Genomic DNA, 23357 nt, shown 5'->3' with positions numbered 1-23357 from the left:
AACCAAGACTTGCCTCCAGGCCTGACTCTCTATCCACTGAACCACCTTGCTGTTGCCACTTTGTAACTTCTACCATTGTCTCTAGTTAAGCCTTTTGGGACTACTTTGCCTTGCCTAATGCAACATGCGTTTTTTGGTTGTCATGCTATATTTATTGATGATGCATACTGAGCAGGAAGTCTCCTCAGGCCTTTTTACACAGTAACTTATGTCTTCTCTCTTCTCATACTTTTGAAGTTGGATTTTAAAAACAAAAACACTTAAATGTAGGCATTTGCATCTGTCCCCACTTAATTAAATTTATTCAGTTGGCCTATGGCTCTAACTTGTCAGAATAGTTCTGGATCCTATCATTCATCATGTTAGTTATTACCCTTCTAAGCTTAATGCCATCTATAGATTTGATAAGCATTCTATATATGCTTTCATCCACATTATTGATAAAAATGTTGAATAGTGCAGCATGTAAGATATATCTCTCAGGCATGACCCAGTAATGACCACCCTCTAATTTGATGTTAATCCATTTGTGACTACTTTGCTCACTTAGTTTAGTTATTCAACCAGTTTCAGATTCACCCGCCATACCATCAGATAGCCCACATGGATTCATTTTATTCGCATTCATAACATTTTCAGATGCTTTAAGTAATTCCATATCCATAACTACATCATTCCTCTGATTTACCCTTGTTGCCCTGTCAGGAAAAAAAAAATAAGGTTGTATTGGCATAAGCTCTTCTTGGTAAAGCCACATTGACTTTTTCATAATTACTGTTTACTTCCTTACATTCTCAGTTAACTTCCCTTTATTGATTTCTTCTAAAACTACCAGATATAAAATAGATATCAAGTTCATCATTGGCTTATAGTTTTAAAATTCCACCATCTTTATTTTGAAAATTAACCTTCTTTGCTTCTGTCTGCTATTCTCCGCAATCTTTTGAAGATTATAGCAGCTTAGCAATTACATTTGCCTGTTTCTTCAGGACTCTAGAAAATAGTTCTTCTGGACCTGATGAGGTCATTAAAAGAAGCTAGGAAGTGGTGGGAGGGTAAGGAGGGAAGAAAAGAAAATTATCTTTGTTTCCAATGAATAATGTTTGGAAATGACCAAATAAAAATTAAAAATAATAAAAATAATTTTTAAAAAAAGAGTAAATGTGATAGAAAAAAAAAGCAGGTAGGTACTGTCTGATAGACATCTTGTTATCTTCACTTTCCATTTTCTGCTAACCATTTTTGTTCTCTCCCCAAGCCAAATCTTCCCCTCCTCTTTTAAAAAAATTATTTTCCCAATTACATTACATAATAATTTTCAACATACATTTCTGAAATTATAAGATCTAAATTGTTTCCTTCCTCCCTCCCCTCCCCTCTTTTCCAGAGATGATAAGCAATTTGATCAAGGTTACATATGTATTATCAAACAACATATTTCTGTATAAGTCATTGTCATGAGAGAGTACTCGTATAAAACTAGAACCCCAAAATAATAAACAGAAGTAAACTAAAGTGAAAATAGTATGCTTTGATCTGCATTCTTACTCCATCGTTTCTTTCTGTGGAGGTGGATAGCATTTTTTGTCATAAGTCCTTCAGAATTGACCTGGATCATTAAATATCTGTCTTTCATAGTTCATCATTGTACAATATTGCTGTTAATGTGTATGATGTTCTCTTGGTTCTGCTTTTTTCATTCTTCACTTCTCTCTCCTTTTTTTTTAAACCTTTACCTTCCATCTTAGAGTTAATACTGTGTATTGGTTCTGAGGCAGAGGAGCGGTAAGGGCTAGGCAATAGGGGTTAAGTGACTTGCCCAGGGTCTCACAGGTAGGAAAGAGTCTGAGACCAGATTTGAACCTAGCACCTCTTTTCTAAAGGTGTGGCTCTCTATCCACTGAGCAATCTAGGTCTCCCTAACCCTCCCTCCTTTAAAAAAAGAGAACAATCAAAGTTGGGAAATAGTTTAGCCTTCTCTCTGCCAACTACTATCATCTCCCAATGGATTTAAACCCTTTGCTTTCCTCATTATCATTTATCATTAGGCTTGGCTCATCCTTATCCTTAATTCTCCTGACCCGATACTTAGAAGATTGGGCTGCTCTTTTGTATTTATATCCTTTTAAGATAATGTTGAATTCCCTGGACATACCTGGGAAGCCAGGTGGTATAGTAAGTAGAGCAAAAGACTCAGACTCAGAAAGGCCTGAGTTTGAATTCGAACTACATGACTTTGGGCAAGTTACCTACCCTTTCTATGTGCCTCAGTTTTCTCTCCCTTAAAATTGGGATAATAATAACACCTGTGTCACAAGATTGTCATAAGAATTAAGTGAGTTAAATATATATAAAGTACTGTGAAAGTCCTATGTAAATGGAAAGTATTATTATTCTTATCCTTTTCCTTATCAGAATAATTCCTTCTTCTGTCTTGATCTAATTCTTCATCTAATTCCTTCTCCATGTCCCCTCCTTAATATTGCTTCTCTCCATCATGATTCCTCACTCTGAGTTGCTGGATTTTGCCATAGTGTACATCTTCTCAATGTATGATACTATTTTACCTCTCCCTTTTCTATATTCTGTTCCCTTTTTTTTTTTAAACCCTTACCTTCCGTCTTGGAGTCAATACTGTGTATTGGCTCCAAGGCAGAAGAGTGGTAAGGGCTAGGCAATGGGGGTCAAGTGACTTGCCCAGGGTCACACAGCTAGGAAGTGGCTGAAGCCAGATTTGAACCTAGGACCTCCCGTCTCTAGGCCTGGTTCTCAATCCACTGAGCTACCCAGCTGCCCCCTCTGTTCCCTTTTAAATAAAGTACTTCCAGAGCTATCATTCAGTCCTCAATTCCATCCCACCAAGTTTTTATTTATATCATATTAGAATCAACTTTTTTAATCTTTATGTCTTGTTCATTTGCATATAGATATCTGGAACAACAGATATTCAAGAGTATGGGTTTTATTGCTGACCTCTTTTTAGATATTATCTTACATGTACAATTGATCTTTTCTGCTGTTTCTCTGTTATATCTGCTACCATCTTTGTGTTTTCTTGATCAATTTTATATGTCCTCCCTCCCTTCCTCCCTTCTTCTCTTCATTCTCCCCTCCTTTGTTCCTCCCTCCCTCCCTCCCTTCCTCCCTCCCTCCCTCCCTCATTACTGACTAATAGTTCTAAAGCAAAAGAGCAGTAAGGGCCAGATAGTGGGGGTTGAGTGACTTGCAAACAGCTAGGAAGTGTTTGAGGCCACATTTGAACCCAGGAACTTCTGTCTTCAAGCCTGGCTTTCTATCCACTGAGTTACCTAGCTGCCTTAATCTTGTATATCTCAGGACAAATAAATTGTAAAAATGCATAGGAAATTTAATCTTCGCTAGTAATTGCAGCAAATGTTCATTTCTGTTCCCAACCATGACTTTGATTTCATTTTTATAATTACAGAAAAGTTATTTAGAATAAAGAATAAATCTTTAATGTAATCTGACTTCCTCTAGTGTGATGAGGATCTTTCTTGATCAGTTGTTTTACTAATTCCATTTGCAGTGATCTTGTCATTTACAAGACATTTTGCTTCTTTCTTTGACTTCCAGCCTTCACTTAGTTGCCAAAATATTCTTGTTAATGCTCAAATCTGACCTTATCCCTGAAGTTTCTTTCTTCTGCCAATAGGATAAAGTACAACTTTGTATTGAAAGCCCTTCTGCAGCCCACCTTCAACCAACTATATTTTATGTTTCTCCTCTTTACACACAGCTTGTACCATCCAAATTCAATTCCTAGCTGGTTCCTACTTTCCTGTCATCTCATCCCTTTATTTGCTGGTGCTACCTGACTCTCTTCCCATCTTAACCTTTTGAAGTCCTTCTCTCCCTTCAAGGCTCATCAACTGCCACCTCCTTCATAAAGGCATTTTTTTTTACCTTTCTAGCTGAAACTTTTTTGCCTCCTAAACTTTTCCTAGAATATATTGGTCTGAATTTTTCTTTTCTGTATGACAACACTCAGCCTTGTGATTTATACTTCTTTCTGTGCAATATACTCTGCATTACTTCCTGCTCTATACTTTTGTAGAGTTGGTATATAATACATGATTTTTTCATGGAATTCTTTTAGAGCAGTAAGATGCATGCTCTTAACTCTTTCACATTCCCTCTCCCTCTTTCCCCCTACTGATATAGAATTAGGAGGAAAGAAGAAGCCTACAATAAAAGACTAGCAAGTTCTCTTTATTTTCTAGTTAGGGTGAGGAAATTAATCATAACGATATGACTTGAGAGGGTAGACTCTATTTTGAGGCTAGTTTTTTTTTTTTAATCCTCACCTTCTGTCTTAGAATCAATACTTGGCTTTGGTTCTAAGGCAGAAGAGTGGTAAGGGCTAGGCAATGGGAGTAAAGTGACTTGCCCAGGGTCACATAGCTAGGAACTGTCTGAGGCCAGATTTTGAACCCAGGACCTCCCATCTCTGGGCCTGACTCTCAATCCACTGACCCACCCAGCTGCCCCTAGTTTTTTTAATAGTGTTTTAATAAAAAAAAGATTTAGTGTGCTTTAAAAAGCTAAACTTTAGTCTATTTATCCAGATATCTTTAACACTGGGAAATATTTGTCAGTGTTTTTCCCTCAAATATTTGCAACTGGTGGTGTTTTTTTTTTTATTTAAATTTTATTTTCATTTCTAAATTTCTCACTCCTCTTCAGCTCTCTTCTACCCATTGAGAAGTCAAGAAAAACAAAACATATTATAAAACTTGTGTAGTCATATAAAACAAATTTCAGAACTCACCATATTCCAGAAAAGACTGAAAAGAAAAATGTGCTTCAATCTGTACTCCAAGTCCATTAGTTCTCTGAGTGGAAGTAGATAGCATGATTCATCATAAGCCCTTTGAAATTATGATTGATAATTGATCAGAAATACTAGGTCTTTCAAAGATGATTATCTTTGCAGTATTGCTGTTACTCTCTAACTTGTTCTTCTGATTCTGCCCACTTCATTAAGTGGCTTTTAGAAATAATTTGCTTGTCTTTCAGAACTCTATGACATTTGCCTAGCTCGAGCCAAGGAAAAGTGGCGGTCCCTCAGTACTGGAGCATCAGAAGCAGAGAATGAAGGTCTGTCTGCATATGAATTTAGCATATAATTAATACTGCCATTAATGGTTTGCATCTAAATAAATAAATAATATAATTTTAATATTTTTTCTTTAAAAGAAACTAAAATTTATGAAGGTTATTAAAGATTAGAGAAGAATGTCCATGGTACTGTTTAGGAACAAGAATTTTTATGGGAAAATAAAACTTTTTATAGTAAATATAACATAGCCTTTCTGGTTGTTAGTGAAATTTTCATGTCTAAGTATGCAGGCTCTGGTGTACAACCAATAGTTTTTCCTTTTAAAATTATTCATATTATTTATAGCATCACCATTGGCAACTAGAGCTTTAAGATATAGAATTGATTTCTAGAGAAATGTAGGTTACTTCCCCAAGGAAAAACTACATAGATGATTAAAACATTCTTAGAAGTCTTCTAGGGTAGTATGCCATTACTGTTTTGTTATTTCAAAGATATGTTTGTGTGAGATTCAAGCCCAGAGTAACAAAGTAAATTAGAAGTCTCTTAAATTAGTTATTTCAAGTAGCTTTGGTACAGTGCTGTTTTGTTCAAGGGCTGTTTCCTAACTGACAATAGTTTTAGGATTTGCAATGTGAATTGTATTGGTATAGCATTTTCCATGTAGCATAATTAGAGTAGTGCTTACATTTTCCTGGTTTAATGCTTGAACATTTTTAGTTCTAAGATTTTGTTAGTATTAAAAATGATAGTAAAGAAAATCTGAGATGAAAGTGAAAAAATTCCTAAACACTTGAGATCCTAGTTACAAGTATATTTGGGTAACTGGTTCTGAGTCAGAACATGTTTATTTTTAACTCTAACCAGTGTTCAGTTTTAATAATTAAAAATACTAGTATTATGTTCCTTTAACTTTATAGCTAATGAAGAACTTTGTCAAATCTCTCGTTTTCTAAGCACTGAAAAATATCTTACAACATTCTAGTAATAGTGGGTTTTTTAATTCCTTGATTTGGAAAGTAAGCTGTAAATCCACTTGGATCTTAATTTTAAAATGCAACATTGTGTAAACTCATTTTGTGTAGTACATAGTTTTCCATGCAGGTAGCATAGTATATTATTAGAAAGGTCTATATTCTAATTTTGGCCCACTGATTCTCATTTTATTTCACTCAGATCTTAGTCCTTTTCTTTTTTTTTTGAAGGGTGAAAAGAGAATAATTCTAATCTTTAAAAAATTAGTCATTATCACATTTTAAGATAAATCCTTCTTGATATAAAATATAATTATGACAGCATGCTTACTTAGTAAGTGTATCTTACTGATATGCAGTTAAAAACTGACATTTAAAAACATTTGTTATATATACTGTTATTCTTCATTTTTTTATAGATGCAAGTTTTTCTGCGGCTGACAGAGAAGCCAGTCTGGAACTAATCAAATTGGATATTTCTAGAACATTTCCTAATCTCTGTATTTTCCAACAAGTAAGTGGTATATATTAATTTACTTTTATATCAATAGTTTCTGCTTAAAATTTGAAGATGACACTATTCATTTTTATCAATAAAGTATCTGAATATAATAATACTTCTCAGTTTTAAAATATTCTCTTTAATGATATAGAAGCCCTTTACTTGTAATGTTTTAAATGCTCTCTCATTGACATGTTTACCTGCTTGCATTCACCACATTTTAGGTTTATATATTTCAGTGTATAAGCAGTGATTAGCACTAGATAGGTGCACCAGTGATTTGCTTAGTTTTTGAAATGTATAACTTTGCACATCCTTTTGGGTCTGTGGAACAGGGATATAATGTTTTGAAATGCGTGTGTTAAGAGCAAGCTAGTCAATCAAACCACCCTTATTAACTGCTTCCTATATGCCAGGCAGTGCACTCAACACCCACATTACAAAAAAGGGTAAAAACAGTCCCTATCTGCAAGGAATTAATATTTTAATAGGGGAGACAACATGTTTCAGAGAGTAACTGACTGGTACTTAAATTCTAACCAGATCCTTATGAGGTAGTGTTTATGAGTCTGGTACTGTGAAAGCCCCAAGTAGTAAGTTCTTTATATAAATTACATTTATTGAACCTAACCAATGACCCATACTCTGAATCCATCCTTGGCTTAATTTCTTGTACTACAGTTCCTGGCACATAGCTGATACTTAATAAATGATTGTTGTTTGAGAGCTAATCTAATATATTTTTTCTTTCTTTTTTCTTATTTTAAAAATATGGACTTGTGATTTCATTGGTAATTTCTGTACATGTGCCAATTGGTACTATCTCTTAAATTTAGATTCTTAGTTATTTGAGGTAATGAGAAGTCAATTGATTTTTCCAAGATTACACAGTCAAGATATTTTCATAATATTGAACTAAAAGTAACAGCTTTAAAAAATGTATGCTGATACTGAAATACAGATAAGCTCTACACAGGAAAATTGAGGAGCATTTTTTACATAGCTAGCAAAGATTTCAACGAGAGAAACTGCTGGACAGTATTAGGAACAAGTGAAAATTTTTTTTAAGATGGGGTTATCTATCTGAGCATATTTGAATATAAATGTAGACAATACTTGGAAAAAGAGAAATAGAATATTCTAGAAAGAGAGAAATGCTTGTATGTCTTACAAGCTAGGCATAGAGATAGGAGGTCCTGGTTTCAAATCTGGCCTCAGGCATATCCTAGCTATGTGACCTTGGGTAAGTCACTTGACCCCAACTGCCCAGCCCTTACCTCTCTTCTGCCTTGAAATCAGTACTTAATATCAATTCTAAGATAGAAAGTAAGGGTTAAAACATTTTTTTAAAAGATACTTCTTCGAGGAGGTTAGGAATAGAATCTAGAATTACCATAAGGAGGAGAGATCAAGTGATGAGCTTATTGCTTTGTACTTAAATGCTTTTTTTGCTTTACACTTTAATAAAATTTTGTTTTCACTACTGTTGATACTTGTGAAAGTGAGTGAATTGACCTTTTGATATCTCTTTCAAAGAAATCCTACCAAACTATTGCTTTTTACTTGTGTGGGGGTTCTCCACTCCTGTTCTAAATGGTAAATGAATGCCAGTAATATGAAATAATCAAAGGGGAGAGGAGCAAATTGGTGATTTCTTGTATTTTGAAATAACAGGATTAGCCAAAGTGTTAAACTTCTGAGATTGTACCTCCTTTTCATGACAATTAGCTACATAGGAAAAGAAGGAGAAACTGAGATGCCAGAAAGTAAAGGATAGGCAGAAACTCATTGAGAGTTATAAGAAACAGAGAAGCTGAATTTAAAATGAAACAGAATGTGAAACAAGACACATCTGCATTATATGTATATTTTAGATACATATTTAATTCTGAAAAAGCATGTAGTTATATAGGAGAAACAGCATTCAAACTTAACCCATTGCTTTTCTAAAGGAGCTAGGCTCCAAATTTTATTATATAATTTCATAGGGTTAACTATGGACTGCTGGTAACCCATGTGGAAAATGTTATTTCCATCACTAATCATACTTACACATGTATTGTTTTTGGTGTGTTGATTATTATAGGGTGGTCCATATCATGACATGTTGCACAGTATTTTGGGCGCTTATACTTGTTACAGACCGGATGTTGGTTATGTAAGTGAAGTTCATCAATGTTTTGGGGTGGTATAATCTGAACATAAATGGAACCTTTTTTGGTAGCATATTCCAAAAAAAAAACCTCATGGCCTCTTTGTTTTTGGATAAGGAGGGAGAATGAGAAGTCTACTGATAAATCATCTGACCCAACTTGCATAGTTAGCCATGGATATAAAACTTCTGCTACAGATTCCTCTACTCATGGTAAATGTTAAAAATGACAGTATAAAATACACAGTTAAGGAATTCAGACAGGCAGTGAAAAGGAGTTTTTGATTTCTGTTTTACAGTTCATGTTTGAGGTTAAAGAAAAAAGACAGGGAGTCATGACAAACAATAGGGACATACAGAGAATAATAGTGGATGGGAATAAATATGAATAAGGGTTAGAGAAAAGAGCCAAAACAGATGAAAGTTGAACTGGTTGTCTAGGATTATAGCTCCTGATCTATCTTAATGCTACCTGCTAAGTTATTCTAGAATCATTGCTTTTCAGCAATGAGATTGTTTGGGAAGAGAAGGAAAGGACTGTTAATTTCTCCTTGAAACATGTTGAAATGGAGAGAGAGAGATTTTGAGCTATAAGAACACTCAACTTTAATTCCTCTTGAAATATAGTAAAAATGTACACTCTGCATGTATGCATACATATATGTTTAGGTTGATACTGGTTTTGTATTTTTCCTTTTTAGGTTCAGGGCATGTCATTTATAGCAGCAGTGTTGATTCTGAACTTAGATACTGCAGATGCCTTTATTGCATTTTCTAATCTTTTGAATAAACCTTGTCAAATGGCTTTTTTTCGAGTGGACCATGGCCTTGTGAGTATTGTAGAGCTGCTCAAGTCTTTATGAAATGTTCTCTTTGTCAGTGGTATGCAAAGAAATAATTTTTCTTGTTGATTATACTCCTCGCTCTCTCTGCTTTGAGGCCTCAAGACTTTGAGTAATTCAGCTCATTGCTATAAAAAAAGCCATATTATTCAGTGGTATTTATTTGAAGTAACATGTAGCATAATTAGATCCTAAATGTTGGCAAAATCACACTGATTACTGTACTGAAGACCACAGACTTTGGTTAAGAGGGAATAGTAGCCCAGTGCTACTTCAGTAGTGAATAACCTGGAGTGAATCTGATTAGAAATTTAGAAATGTTTCAGTTCACCCAGGGTATTCATTCTATAATTAATTTGTCATTCTACCTATTGTTGGTTTCCAAACTTCACTTTAAGAAGTGAAATTAATGAAGATTTGAGAAGGTAAAGTGTAATTGTTGGTTTATGTATTTTTTTAAATACTGGGAAGAGATACAATTATTTCCAAATATGAGTAGTTATTAACTTTGTTGCAGCACAATGGTTAGTGTGCTGGACCTAGAATCAGGAAAACTCAAATTCGATATCTAGCCTCATATATTTATCAACTGTATGACTGACCTTGCACAAATCACTTAACTTTTGTCATACATTTATTCTTTTTTATGGCTTTTTAATTATTATTTTAAAGTTTATTTAAAATTTTTTCTATGGTTACATGATTCATGTCTTCTCCCTCACCTTTCCCCTCCCCCCTCCCGGAATTGACAGGCAATTCCACTGGATTATCACTCAAAACTTGTTTTGATATTATTCATTCTTATAATAGAGCAATATTTTAAACCAAAACCTGATATCATATACCCATATAAACAAAGATAAATCATATGTTGTTCTTCTGCATTTCTACTCCCACAGTTTTCTCTGTATGTTGATAGCATTCTTTCTCATAAGTCCCTCAGAATTGTCCTGGATCATTGCATTGCTTTAAGTAGCAAAGTCTATTACATTTGATTGTCCCACAATGTTTTGGTTACTGTGTATAATGCCCTCCTGGTTCTGCTCATTTCACTCTGACATCAGTTCATGTATAACTTCTTCATCAACAAAATGAAACACCTTTGTTGTGAGACTAAAATGAGTTTATATTTCTAAAGCATTTAAAACCTTGAAGCACTATGTATATGCTAACTATCAATAAGCAAGTTTAAAAGGTGAAAATTAGACGGTCAGTTATTTAGTATTATGTAGTGGGAAATTCAGAAAATCTACCATCAGAACACCTGGATTTCAATCTTTGTTTTACCCTTTATTAGCTGGGTAGCCTTAATAAATTCATTATTTTCTGTAACTTTTTCATTCATAGAAGAAGAGTGTGGGAATAACTTACCTCCCTATCATTTCTCCCAACTTGAAATCATGTGCTATTAAGGAATTTTATCTAAGTTGCTATAATTTAGTTTTAAAATTTATTTCTCATTTCCAACTGAAAAAATTTCTTCTACAATATGTTCTTCATTACTAAAAATATGCCTTACTTAATTAGCTCATTTTAAAGTTTGCTCTCAGGTTTAAATTATCTTTTAGAGTGGTAAATATTTTAGTGTTTGGCTATCTTTTAGAGTTAGTGGTTGTATAAGTGATTTCTGCAATAAGGAGGTAGGCTAAACTCAAAGACTTCTAAATTTCTACCATGCTCCAGTTCTTTGATGGGTTTTTCCTTTAGAGAAGAAAGTGAGGGATTTAGATGACTTAAATTTAATAATTATGCCAATAAATTGGAAAGAAAATATTTGCAGGTATACACATGACTAGTTTGTCTTTTGTGTCAGATTGAGCTTGTTGAAGAAAAATATCAATACTAATGCTGAAAGGGGCAGCCAGGTGTCTCAGTGGATAGTGAGCCAGGCCTGGAGTCAAGAGGACCTGTGTTCAAATGTGGTCTCCGACATTTCCTAATTGTATGACCTTGGGTAAATCACTTAATCTCATTTGCTTAAACTTTGCCCTTCCATATTATGTTGTTATTAAGACAGACGGTAAGGGTTTAAAAAATACTAATGCTTTACTCTTATGATTTAAGCTTATATATCAGAAATTTAATTTAAGGGGTAGAGTCAAGATGGTGGTGGAGAGACGGTAAACGTTCAGACATCTGAAAACCCTTCCTTACTGATTGCAAACTAAATGCTCCTAGGGGACTAAAAATCAAACCTAACCACAATACAGAGCCAAGGAACCCTCCTGCTGGATTCAACTTAAAAGGTACACCCCCAAAAAGCTGGAATTCGAGAACACTCCAGTTTAAGGGGAAGGAAGAAGGAAGGTCCCGGACCCCTCCCCCACCTAGAGCGCTAAGCCCCTGGCAGCAGCTGGAACCTCTGGGCAGACAAAGGCACCCAATACAGGCAGTGGGGAGGCAGACAGAGGAGAAACGCAGAGCGCAGAGTGGGAGGCATAGTTGCAGCAGCAGAGACACTCCATATTGCCCCGCCTTCCCAAGGATTTGCCCTCAGGGCACATCCAGCAATCCAACCGAACATAACCCCATCAAATCCTCCAGAGGACAGGGAAGATCAAGCTCCAAAATCCCTCCCTCACAGTGCTGGACTTAATCCCATCACCCCTCCCCCACAGACTGCACTGAGAGATTTACTGACAAAACTCCAAGGGTGAAGGCAGAAAGAAAAGCCCAAAACAAAAAAAAAATGAGAGAAGAAAGAGCTCAAACAACAGAGTAAAAAAGGGGTAAATATGAGCTAACAACAGAAAAGAAAAAAGAAATTACAATCAACAGCTTCTATACAGGCAATGAACAAAGGGCAAACAGGACAGAGAAGGATGATGGAACTCCAAGCAAAAAAATAAAAAATCCAGGGAATTGGATACAGGCACTGGAAGAACTCAAAATACAATTCAAAACACAATTAAGAGAGGCTGAAGACAACTGGGAAAAGAACTTAAAAACTAAGATAAGTCATCTGGAAATGGAGGCACTTGAACTAAAATGAGAAAATAGTGTCTTGAGAGCCAAAATCAACCAGCTTGAAAATGAGGCAAAGAAGATGAAAGATGACCTCCAAAGAAAATCAGACCAGAAGGAGAAGGATGACCAAAAAGCCAGGGATGAAATACAGTCTTTAAGAACCAGAATACAACCACTAGAATCAAGTGACTTCACAAGGCAGCAGGACACTATAAAACAAAATCAAAAGAATGAAAAATTGAGGAAAATATGAAGCATCTCATTCACAAAACAGAAGATTTAGAAAATCATTCGAGGAGAGACAACTTAAGAATCATTGGTCTACCCTACACCAAGATAAATTCAAAATGGGTGAATGACTTAAACATAAAGAAGGAAACCATAAGTAAATTGGGTAAACAGAATAGTATACATGTCAGACCTTTGGGAGGGGAAAGGCTTTAAAACCAAGCAAGACATAGAAAGAATCACAAAATGTAAAATAAATAATTTTGACTACATCAAATTAAAAAGCTTTTGTACAAACAAAACCAATGCAACTAAAATCAGAAGGGAAACAACAAATTGGGGAAAATCTTCATAGAAACCTCTGACAAAGGTCTAATTACTCAAATTTATAAAGAGCTAAATCAATTGTACAAAAAAATCAAGCCATTCTCCACTTGATAAATGGGCAAGGGACATGGATAGGGAGCGTTCAGATAAAGAAATCAAAACTATTAATAAGCACATGAAGAAGTGTTTTAAATCTCTTATAATCAGAGAGATGCAAATCAAAACAACTCTGAGGTATCACCTCACACCTAGCAGATTGGCTAACATGACATCAGAGGTAAGCAGTGAATGCTGGAGGGGATGTGGCAAAGTAGGGACATTAATTCATTGCTGGTGGGGTTGTGAACTGATCCAACCATTCTGGAGGGCAATTTGGAACTATGCCCAAAGGGCGATAAAAGAAAGTCTACCCTTTGATCCAGCCATAGCACTGCTGGGTTTGTACCCCAAAGAGATAATGGGGAAAAAGATGTGTACAAGAATATTCATAGCTGCTCTCTTTGTGGTGGCCAAAAATTGGATAACGAGGGGATGCCCGTCAATTGGGGAATGGCTGAACAAATTGTGGTATATGTTGGTGATGGATTACTATTGTGCTAAAAGGAATAATAAAGTGGAGGAATTCCATGGAGACTGGAACGACCTCCAGGAATTGATGCAGAGCGAAAGGAGCAGAACCAGGAGAACATTGTACACAGAGACTAATACACTGTGGTATAATTGAACGTAATGGACTTCTCCATTAGTGGCAGTGTAAGGTCCCTGAACAATCTGCAGGGATCTAGGAGAAAAACACTATCCATAAGCAGAGGACAAACTGTGGGAGTAGAAACACTGAGGAAAAATAACTGCCTGACTACAGCGGTTGAGGGGGACATGACAGAGGAGAGACTCTAAATGACCACTCTAATGCAAATACTAACAACATGGCAATGGGTTTGAATCAAGAACACATGTGATACCCAGTGGAATCACGCGTCGGCTATGGGGGGTGGGGGGCAGGAAAAGAAAATGATCTTTGTCTTTAATGAATAATGCTTGGAAATGATCAAATAAAATATTATTTTAAAAAAATTAAAAAAAATAAAAGCACTTTGCAAACCTTAAAAAAAAAAAAAAGAATCATTGGTCTACCAGAAGACCATGACAAAAGAAAAAGCCTGGTCAGCATACTACAGGAAATTACCCAAGAAAACTGCCCCAATATTCTAGAACAAGAGGGAAAAGTGGAGATTGAAAGGATCCACAGATCACCTCCTGTATTTAATCCCCAACTGACAACACCCAGGAATGTTATAGCCAAATTCAAGAACTATTAGACCAAGGAAAAAATATTACAAGCTGCTAAGAAGAAGTCATTGAGATACTGTGGAACCACAGTGAGGATAACACAGGATCTGGCTGCATCTACACTGAAGGACTCAAAGGCATAGAATATGATATTCCAGAAAGGAAGAGGACTAGGTCTACAACCAAGAATCAACTACCCAGCAAAACTGACTATATTCTTACAGGAGAAAGTATGGTCATTCAACAAACTAGACGAATTCCAAGCATTTGTAAAGAAAAGACCAAACCTGAACAGAAAATTTGATGTCCAAGCACAGAACTCAAGAGAACCATCAAAAGGTAATTAGAAAGGGTGGGGGGGAGAAAAACAAAACAAAACAAAAAAACAAAGAGGCCCAATGAGTTAAAATGATATGTATCCCTATAAGAAATGAGGTCATTGGTAACTCTTAAAAAGTGTTATTATCATCTGGGCAGTTAAAAGAATTACACTTAGAGGGAACAGTGACAAACTATAGGATAAAATGCCAAGACATAAATATATATATAGATAAATGTATGCATAAATACATATATATATATATGTGTATATATATATATATATATACAACTAGAGCTAAAAACAGAGGTTAATATGAAAAGAAATGGGAAAAGAAACAAAAGGGGGTGAATTTATATGTCACAAAGGAGCTCATGGCTGGAGAGGGGAGAACATCAATACACTGTAAGAGTAAAGAGGTTGGAGATAGGAAATACTCAACCCTTACATGTATTGAAATTGACTCAAAGAGGGAAGAACTATTCAATCCATTGGGGCAGAGAATTGATCTGTACCCTATAGGAAAATAAAAGAGTAACAAACAGACTGGTGGGAAGGGAAGCAGTACAAGGGAGGGTGAGGGTGGGGGAATAGTTTAAAAAGACTGTAAAGAAAATAAGGGGAGAACAAGAAGGAAGGGGGTAGAAAGGGAAGTAAAATAAGGGTGGGAATTAGGGGGACTGATTAAAAACAAAACATTGGTGTAGAAGGAAATAGTGAAAGAAGAAAAGGCAGGACTAGGAGTAGAAATCAAAATGCTGGGAAATACATAGCTGGTAATCATAACTCTGAATGTGAATGGAATGAACTCACCCATAAAACATGAGCAAATAGCAGAGTGGATTAGAATCCAAAACCCTACCATATGCTGTCTACCAGAAACACATATGAGGAAGGTAGACACACATAGGTTAAATGTAAGAGGATGGAGCCAAATTTATTGGGCATCAACTGATAAAAAGAAGGCAGGAGTCTCAATCATGATATCTGACAAAGCCAAAGTAAAAATAGATCTAGTTAAAAGAGATAGGGAAGATAATTACATTCTGATAAAAGACAGTATAGACAATGAGGAAATATCAGTATTCAGCATGTATGCACCAAATGGCATAGCATCCAAATTTCTAAGAGAGAAACTAGTGGAGCTCAAGGATGAAATAGTTAGAAAAACTATACTAGTGGGAGACCTGAACCTTCCTCTATCCGAACTAGATAAATCAAACCAAAAAATAAATAAGAAAGAGGTATGAGAAGTGAATGAAATCTTAGAAAAACTAGAGTTAGTAGATATGTGGAGAAAAATAAATAGGGACAAAAAGGAATATACCTTCTTTTCAGCAGCACATGGTACATCCACAAAGATTGACCATGTATTAGGGCATAAAAACATTGCAAACAAGTGCAAAAGAGCAGAAATAATAAATGCAACCTTCCCATCTCATAATGCAATGAAAATAATAATTATTAAGGGTACATGGACAGGCAAATCAAAAATAAATTGAAAATTAAACAATGGGATTCTCCAAAATTTGTTAAAGAACAAATCATAGAAACAATTAATAACTTCATTGAAGAAAATTACAATGATGAGACATCCTTTCAAAATCTATGGGATAGAGCCAAAGCAGTACTCAGGAAAATTTATATCCTTGAGCTCATATATTAACAAATTAGAGAGGGCAGAGGTCAATGAATTGGGCATGCTAATTAAAAAACTAGAAAGTGAACAAATTAAAAATCCTCAGATGAAGACTAAATTAGAGATCCTAAAAATCAAAGGAGAAATTAATAAAATTGAAAGTCAAAGAACTACTGATTTAATAAATGAGAATACAAGCAGATACTTTGAAAAAACAAAATAGAATAAGTAGTGGTCAATCTAATTTTTAAAAAAAGGAAAGAAGAAAAGCAAATTGGTAGTATCCAAGATGAAAAGAGAGACCTCACCTCTAATGAAGAGGAAATCAAGGCAATCATTAACAATTAATATGCCCATTTGGAACTATACCCAAAGGGTGATAAAAGACTGTCTGCCCTTTGATCCAGCTATAGCACTGCTGGGTTTGTACCCCAAAGAGATAATAAGGAAAAAGACATGTACAAGAATATTCATAGCTGTGCTCTTTGTGGTGGCCAAAAATTGGAAAATGAGGGGATGCCCATCATTGGGGAATGGCTGAACAAACTGTGGTATATGTTGGTGATGGAATACTATTGTGCTCAAAGGAATAATAAAGTAGAGGAATTCCATGGAGACTGGAACAACCTCTAGGAAGTGATGCAGAGCGAAAGGAGCAGAACCAGGAAAACATTGTACATAGAGACTGATACACTGTGGTACAATCGAAGGTAATGGACTCCTCCACTAGGGACAATGCAATGTCTCTGAACAATCTGCAGGGATCTAAAAAACACTATCTACAAGCAGAGGATAAACTGTGGGAGTAAAAACACTGAGGAAAAGCAACTGCTTGACTACAGGGGTGGAGTGAATATGACTGAGGAGAGACTCTAAATGAACACTCTAATGCAAATACCAACAACAGGGAAATGGGTTTGAGTCAAGAACACGTGATAACCAGTGGAATGGTGCATTGGCTATGGGAGAGGGAAAGGGGGGGGGGGGGAGGAAAAGAAAATGATCTTTGTTTCCAGTGAATAATGTTTGGAAATGACCAAATAAAATAATGTTTAAAATTAAAAAAAAATTATTATGCCCAATTATGGCAATAAATATGGCAATCTAGGTGATATGGATGAATATTTACAAAAAAAAATTGCCTAGACTAACAGAGGTAGAAATAGACTACCTAAATAACCCAATATCAGAAAAAGAAATTGAACAAGCCATCAAAGAATTCCCTAAGAAAAAAATTCCCAAGTCCAGATGGATTCACAAATGAGTTCTATCAAATATTCAAAGAACAACTAATCCCAATATTATACAAACTATTTGACAGAATAAGCAAAGAAGGAGTTCTGCCAAATTCTTTTTATGACAAAAGTATGGTACTGATTTCAATGCCAGGCAGGTCAAAAACAGAAAGAAAACTATAGACCAATCTCCTTAATGAATATAGATGCAAAAATCTTAAATAGGATACTAGCAAAAAAGACTCCAGCAAGTGATCATGAGGGTTATTCACTATGACCAGGTGGGATTCATACCAGGAATGCAAGGATGGTTCAATATTAGGAAAACCATTCACATAATTGACCATATTAACAAGCAAACCAACAAAAATCACATGATTATCTCCATAGATGCAGAAAAAGCCTTTGACAAAACACAACGCTCATTCCTATTGAAAACACTAGAAAGCATTGGAATAGAAGGGCCTTTCCTATAAATAATAAACAGTATATATCTAAAACCATCAGCAAACATCATCGGCAATGGAGACAAATGCCTTCCCAATAAGATCCGGAGTGAAACAAGGATGCCCATTATCACCTCTATTGTTTAACATTGTACTAGAAACACTAGCTGTAGAATTAGAGAAGAAAAAGAAATTAAAGGTATTAAAATAGGCAATGTGGAGACCAAGCTATCACTCTTTGCAGATGATATGATGGTCTACTTAAAGAACCCCAGAGAATCAACCAAAAAGCTAGTCAAAATAATCAACAACTTTAGCAAAGTTGCAGGATATAAAATAAACCCACATAAGTCATCAGCATTTCTATATATCTCCAACACATCTCAGCAGCAAGAATTAGAGAAATTCCATTCAAAATCACCCTAGACAATATAAAATACTTAGGAATCTCTCTGCGAAGACAAACACAGAAACTATATGAACACAACTACAGAACACTTTCCACACAACGAAAACTAGATCTGATTAATTGGAAAAACTTTAACTGCTCATGGGTAGTACGAGCTAACATAATAAAAGTGACCATCCTACTCAAACTTATCTATTTAGTGCCATACCCATCGAACTTCCAAAAAACTTTTTTGCTGAATGAGAAAAAAACCATAACAAAGTTCATTTGGAAGAACAAAAGATCAAGGATATCTAGGGAAATCATGAAAAAAAAAATGTAAAGGAAGGAGGCCTTGCAGTATCAGTTCTCAAACTATACTATAAAGCCATGGTCATCAAAGCAATTTGGTACTGGCTAAGAGACAGAAAGGAGGATCAGTGGAATAGTCTTGGGGTAAATGACCTCAGCAAGACAGTCTTTGACAAGCCCAAAGGTCCCAGCTTTGGGGAAAAAAATCCACTATTTTATAAAAACTACTGGGAAAATTGGAAGACAGTGTGGGAGAGATTAGGCTTGGATCAACACCTCAAACCCTACACCAAGACAAACTCAGAATGGGTGAATTACCTGAACGTAAAGAAGGAAACTATAAGTAAATTATGTGAATAGTATTTGGGAAGGGAAAGATTTTAAAACCAAGCAAGACTTAGAAAGAGTTACAAAATGTAAAATAAATAATTTTGACTACATCAAATTAAAAAGTTTTTGTACAAACAAAACCAATGCAACCAAAATTAGAAGAGAAGTAACAAATTGGAAAACAATCTTCATAAGAAAAACCTCTGACAAAGGTCTAATTACTCAAATTTACAAAGAGCTAAATCAATTGTATAAAAAATCAAGCCATTCTCCACTTGACAAATGGACAAGGGGCATAAATAGGCAATTTTCAGTCAAGGAAATCAAAACCATTAATAAGCACATGAAAAAGTGTTCTCAATCTCTGATAATCAGAGAGATGCAAATCAAAATAACTCTGAAGTATCACCTCAAACCTAGCAGATTGGCTAACATTTATAATTATATGGCAATAATTATGGCCATCTAGGTGACATGGATGAATATTTACAAAAATATAAATTGCATAGACCAACAGAGGAAGAAATAGACTACCTAAACAACCCGATATCAGAAAAAGAAATTGGACAAGCCATCAAAGAACTCCTTAAGAAAAAATCCCCAGGTCCTGATGGATTCACAAATGAATTCTATCAAACAAAGGAAAGTAATGAATGCTGGAGGGGATGTGGCAACATTGGGACATTAATGCATTGCTGTTGGAGTTGTGAATTGATCCAACCATTCTGGAGGAAAATTTGGAACTATGCCCAAAGGGTGATAAAAGACTGTCTGCCCTTTGATCCTGCCATAGCACTGCTGGGTTTGTACCCCAAAGAGATAATAAGGAAAAAGACATGTACAAAAATATTCATAGCTGCACTCTTTGTGGTGGCCAAAAATTGGAAAATGAGGGGATGCCCTTCAATTGGGCAATGGCTGAATAAATTGTGGTATCTGTTGGTGATGGAATACTATTGTGCTCAAAGGAATAATAAAGTGGAGGAATTCCATGGGAACTGGAATGACCTCCAGGAATTGATGCAGAGTGAGAGGAGCAGAACCAGGAAAACATTGTACATACATTGTATACACTATGGTATAACCGAATGTAATGGACTTCTCCATTAGTGGCAATGCAGTGATCCTAAACAACTTGGAGGCATCTATGAGAAAAAACATTATCCACATTCAGAGGAAAAACCATGGGAGTAGAAACACAGAAGAAAAACAACTGCTTGAATACATGGGTCAAGGGGATATGGCTGAGGATGTAGACTCTAAATGAACATCCTAATGCAAACACCAACAGCATGGAAATAGGTTCTGATCAAGAACATATGTAATACCCAATGAAATTGTGCATCCGCTGCAGGAAGGGTAGGGGAAGGGGAGGGAGTGAAATGATGTGATTCTTGTAACCATGGAATAATGTTCTAAATTGACTAAATAAATTAATTTTAAAAAAAATTTAATTTAACATTAATTCATATTCAAGCCAGTTTTAGCTTGGAGAGAGTGGTGTCCAAACTGGCAAAGTCTACCATATTCTCTGACATGACTCTGTCAAAGGAAAATTTGAAGTTATTGAAATTAAGTATTGAAATTAAGGAAAAGATAAGATAAAATATAATCTGCATTAATCTTCAAGTATAGTTGTTGGAACCAAGTTACCTGAGTTTCTCCCCTTATTCCTCAGCAAGCAAAGGGACCTCTTCTCTTCCGTTCCTATCTTGATCCTTTCTCTGTAGGTGATAAAGGTAGGTTTTAGCACCAGTTCTTTTAAGTGGGTAGGAAGGCAATGATGGAAACAAGACTGGAGTTACTCTTCTCACAAGACTATCTACTCTCCTTAATAAATTTCCTATGAAAAGCCTTTTTGTCTTCAAACTAGCACTTTTTCAAGGGGTTTCCTCCAAAGGATTTTGGAAAGCGTTTTAGAGAACTATTATTTCTTAATATTCTCAGTTTTACTAAAAAAATTGTATAAAAATTATATTCATGCAAGTTAACATTAGGTGTGAGCACATTTTTTCTTGAAACATCACTTTAAATATTTCTCTAAGAATAGGTGAAAGATTATTACTTAATGTAGATTGACTTTGTTTTATATAATCCATGCTTTCTGCCAAAGATATATAAAAGTAATATTTTTATATTTAATCAGTTTCCACAGTCCTTTTTGTGGGAATGCAAAATTATGTAAATCGTTTAAAAAAAGTCATTAATTTAAAGGGCTGATCTACTTTTACCAAAATAAATTTAATTCTCTCATAACAACACCTTTAAGAAGTTGACCATGGGGATTCTTAATTTTACATAGCCTTTGAAAAGCCATGTAGTGTCTACCAATATCTCTTTACTGAAGTGAGGGGGCTGCTAGTGTGGCATATTACTTGGTTTTGTTGATCTACTTTTTTCCCCTACTTTATATTATTCTTATTACAAGGTATAACTTGCTGGATATAGTAGAGTGATTATATATTTGGAAATAAAAGTGACATAGAAACCAAACCTATCAATAAAAATAAAGGACTTAGTGTAATAAAGTACAGTAGTACTTTGTAGTGAAAGTATACATATATTTTGGCTCCTCTGTTTGATAGCTTTTTAATCTTGGACAGATCACATAACTGAACTTTTTTCCTTCTCTGTAAGATGAGGATAAGGTTTGCCCTACTTCCTTTCTGAGGTTGTTGAACCTTTCCCCCCATAGACACTAAAGTTCTAAATAAATTTAAGCAGGTTTGCTCTTAATTCTTATGAAATATGTGGTGGTGATGATGATGATGATGATGAAGATGATAAAGTAAGCCTTCACAGTTAAGTGATCTGTAGGGATTTTCTACAAATTCCAAAATTTTAGAAGCCACAATGATTTGCCAAATAGCTTTTTTGAAGAAAGACATAGGAAATGCCTTTTCAGATAAAATAGTCTCTGGGTTTTTTTGTTTTTTTGTTATTGTTATTCCATACTGTTTCCTATGAATCCATGTTATAACCCTATAAAGAAGAATAGATTGAAAGAAGTCCTAAAGCCTATGCATTGATTTTTCTGTGATTTTTTCATAAGTAAATGTACATTAAACAAAGCTGATTTGTATCAATAATTTGTTTAGTAGTGTTTTTCAAATTGTTTCCACAGATGTTGACATACTTTGCAGCATTTGAGGTGTTCTTTGAAGAAAATCTGCCAAAATTATTTGCGCATTTCAAGAAACATAACCTAACTCCAGACATATATCTAATCGACTGGTAAGACTTGCAGATTTGTACTATGTTCATTTCCATACAAATTCACCACTTTTTCTGGTTGTCTAAATTCTGTTTTCAAGGACAAGCCCCTCCTGCTCTTTTATAAACCCTTACCCTCTGCCTTATCAGTTCCAAGAGAAGAGCAGCAAGGGCTTGACTATTGAGGCTACATGACCCTGAAATCTCTCAGCTAGGAATTATCTGAGGTCACATTTAAACCCAGGTCCTCCTGACTCCAGGCCTTATGCTCTATCCACTGTGCTACCTACCTGCCTCAACCAGCTATTAATATTTCTTTTTCTATAAAGGTTTCTCTATCTGTCTCAATCCCCTTCTGAACTCAGGAAGTATGTATTGCCTGTGCCACTCACATTTGTCATTTAGTCTGTTGTGCCTTATGACTTTTTTGATATGTCCTATTTTAATATCTATGATGTTTAAGATCCTCAATAATAATACTTTATATAGCATTTTAAGGTTTGCAGAAACTTTTGGAATATTATCTCATTTTGTCCTCATAACAACTGCAGAAGCTAGGTGCCAATATTATATTCATTTCACAAACAAAGAAATTGAGGCAGATAGAGGTTAAATGACCTGCCAAGGATTACGCAGTAAATGAGTGAGGATGGTTTTTAACTCAGGTTTTCTTGACTCTACGACCATTGATTTATTCACTCTTCCACCTATTTTCCTTATAAAAGGTTGGTTTTTGAATTGTATCAGCATACATACTTAATATATACAATATTCTCATTAAATGGTTTTGTTTGTGGTCTTATGGAAATACACATGGTTCTCCTCTTACCTACCCGAGAGCTCCTTCTCAGTGTTCTTTACTGGATTTTCATCCATATTGTGCTTTTTAACTCTTTAAATGCCCCACAGTGCTTTGTTCTGGGTCCTTTTCTTACTCTTTACTATTTCACTAGGTGATCTCATCAACTCTCATGAATTCAATCACTATTCTGATGAATCTAACCTCCAGTCTCACAACTCCAGCTGCCTAATGTCATAGAAATTAAATTCAACATATCCCAAACAGAACTTAATATTTTTCTCCTCAAATCTTTTCCCCTTTCAAACCTCCCT

The 23357-nt window shown here is 35.2% G+C and overlaps 1 protein-coding gene and 1 long non-coding RNA gene across 6 annotated transcripts in view; one reads left to right on the top strand and one right to left on the bottom strand.

The window, feature by feature from the left end:
- The window catches only part of TBC1D14 (TBC1 domain family member 14), a 147839-nt gene that overhangs the window by 100646 nt on the left and 23836 nt on the right, over window positions 1-23357 (top strand). For 4 of the 5 annotated variants that reach the window (XM_007496769.3, XM_001372210.4, XM_007496771.3 and 1 more), the window contains 5 exons: window positions 5038-5118; window positions 6474-6568; window positions 8643-8714; window positions 9410-9538; window positions 22156-22265. In XM_007496769.3, the coding sequence (XP_007496831.1) occupies window positions 5038-5118; window positions 6474-6568; window positions 8643-8714; window positions 9410-9538; window positions 22156-22265 (487 nt within the window). The remainder of the gene's footprint in view (window positions 1-5037; window positions 5119-6473; window positions 6569-8642; window positions 8715-9409; window positions 9539-22155; window positions 22266-23357) is intronic. The other variant, XM_007496770.3, reaches the window with a different exon arrangement.
- Window positions 14-23357, bottom strand: part of LOC103100173 (uncharacterized) — a 66626-nt gene continuing 43282 nt past the window's right edge. The window contains exons 3-5 of the long non-coding RNA XR_001623062.2: window positions 20685-20755; window positions 4790-4889; window positions 14-698 (exon numbers count right to left, since the gene is read on the bottom strand). This is a non-coding gene — a long non-coding RNA (uncharacterized LOC103100173). The remainder of the gene's footprint in view (window positions 699-4789; window positions 4890-20684; window positions 20756-23357) is intronic.

Source organism: Monodelphis domestica, chromosome 6 (assembly GCF_027887165.1).
Source record: "Monodelphis domestica isolate mMonDom1 chromosome 6, mMonDom1.pri, whole genome shotgun sequence".
NCBI classification, from domain to species: Eukaryota; Metazoa; Chordata; class Mammalia; order Didelphimorphia; family Didelphidae; genus Monodelphis; species Monodelphis domestica.
The sequence above is the reverse complement of the archived record's forward strand: the minus strand, read 5'-3'. Positions and strand labels throughout refer to the sequence as shown.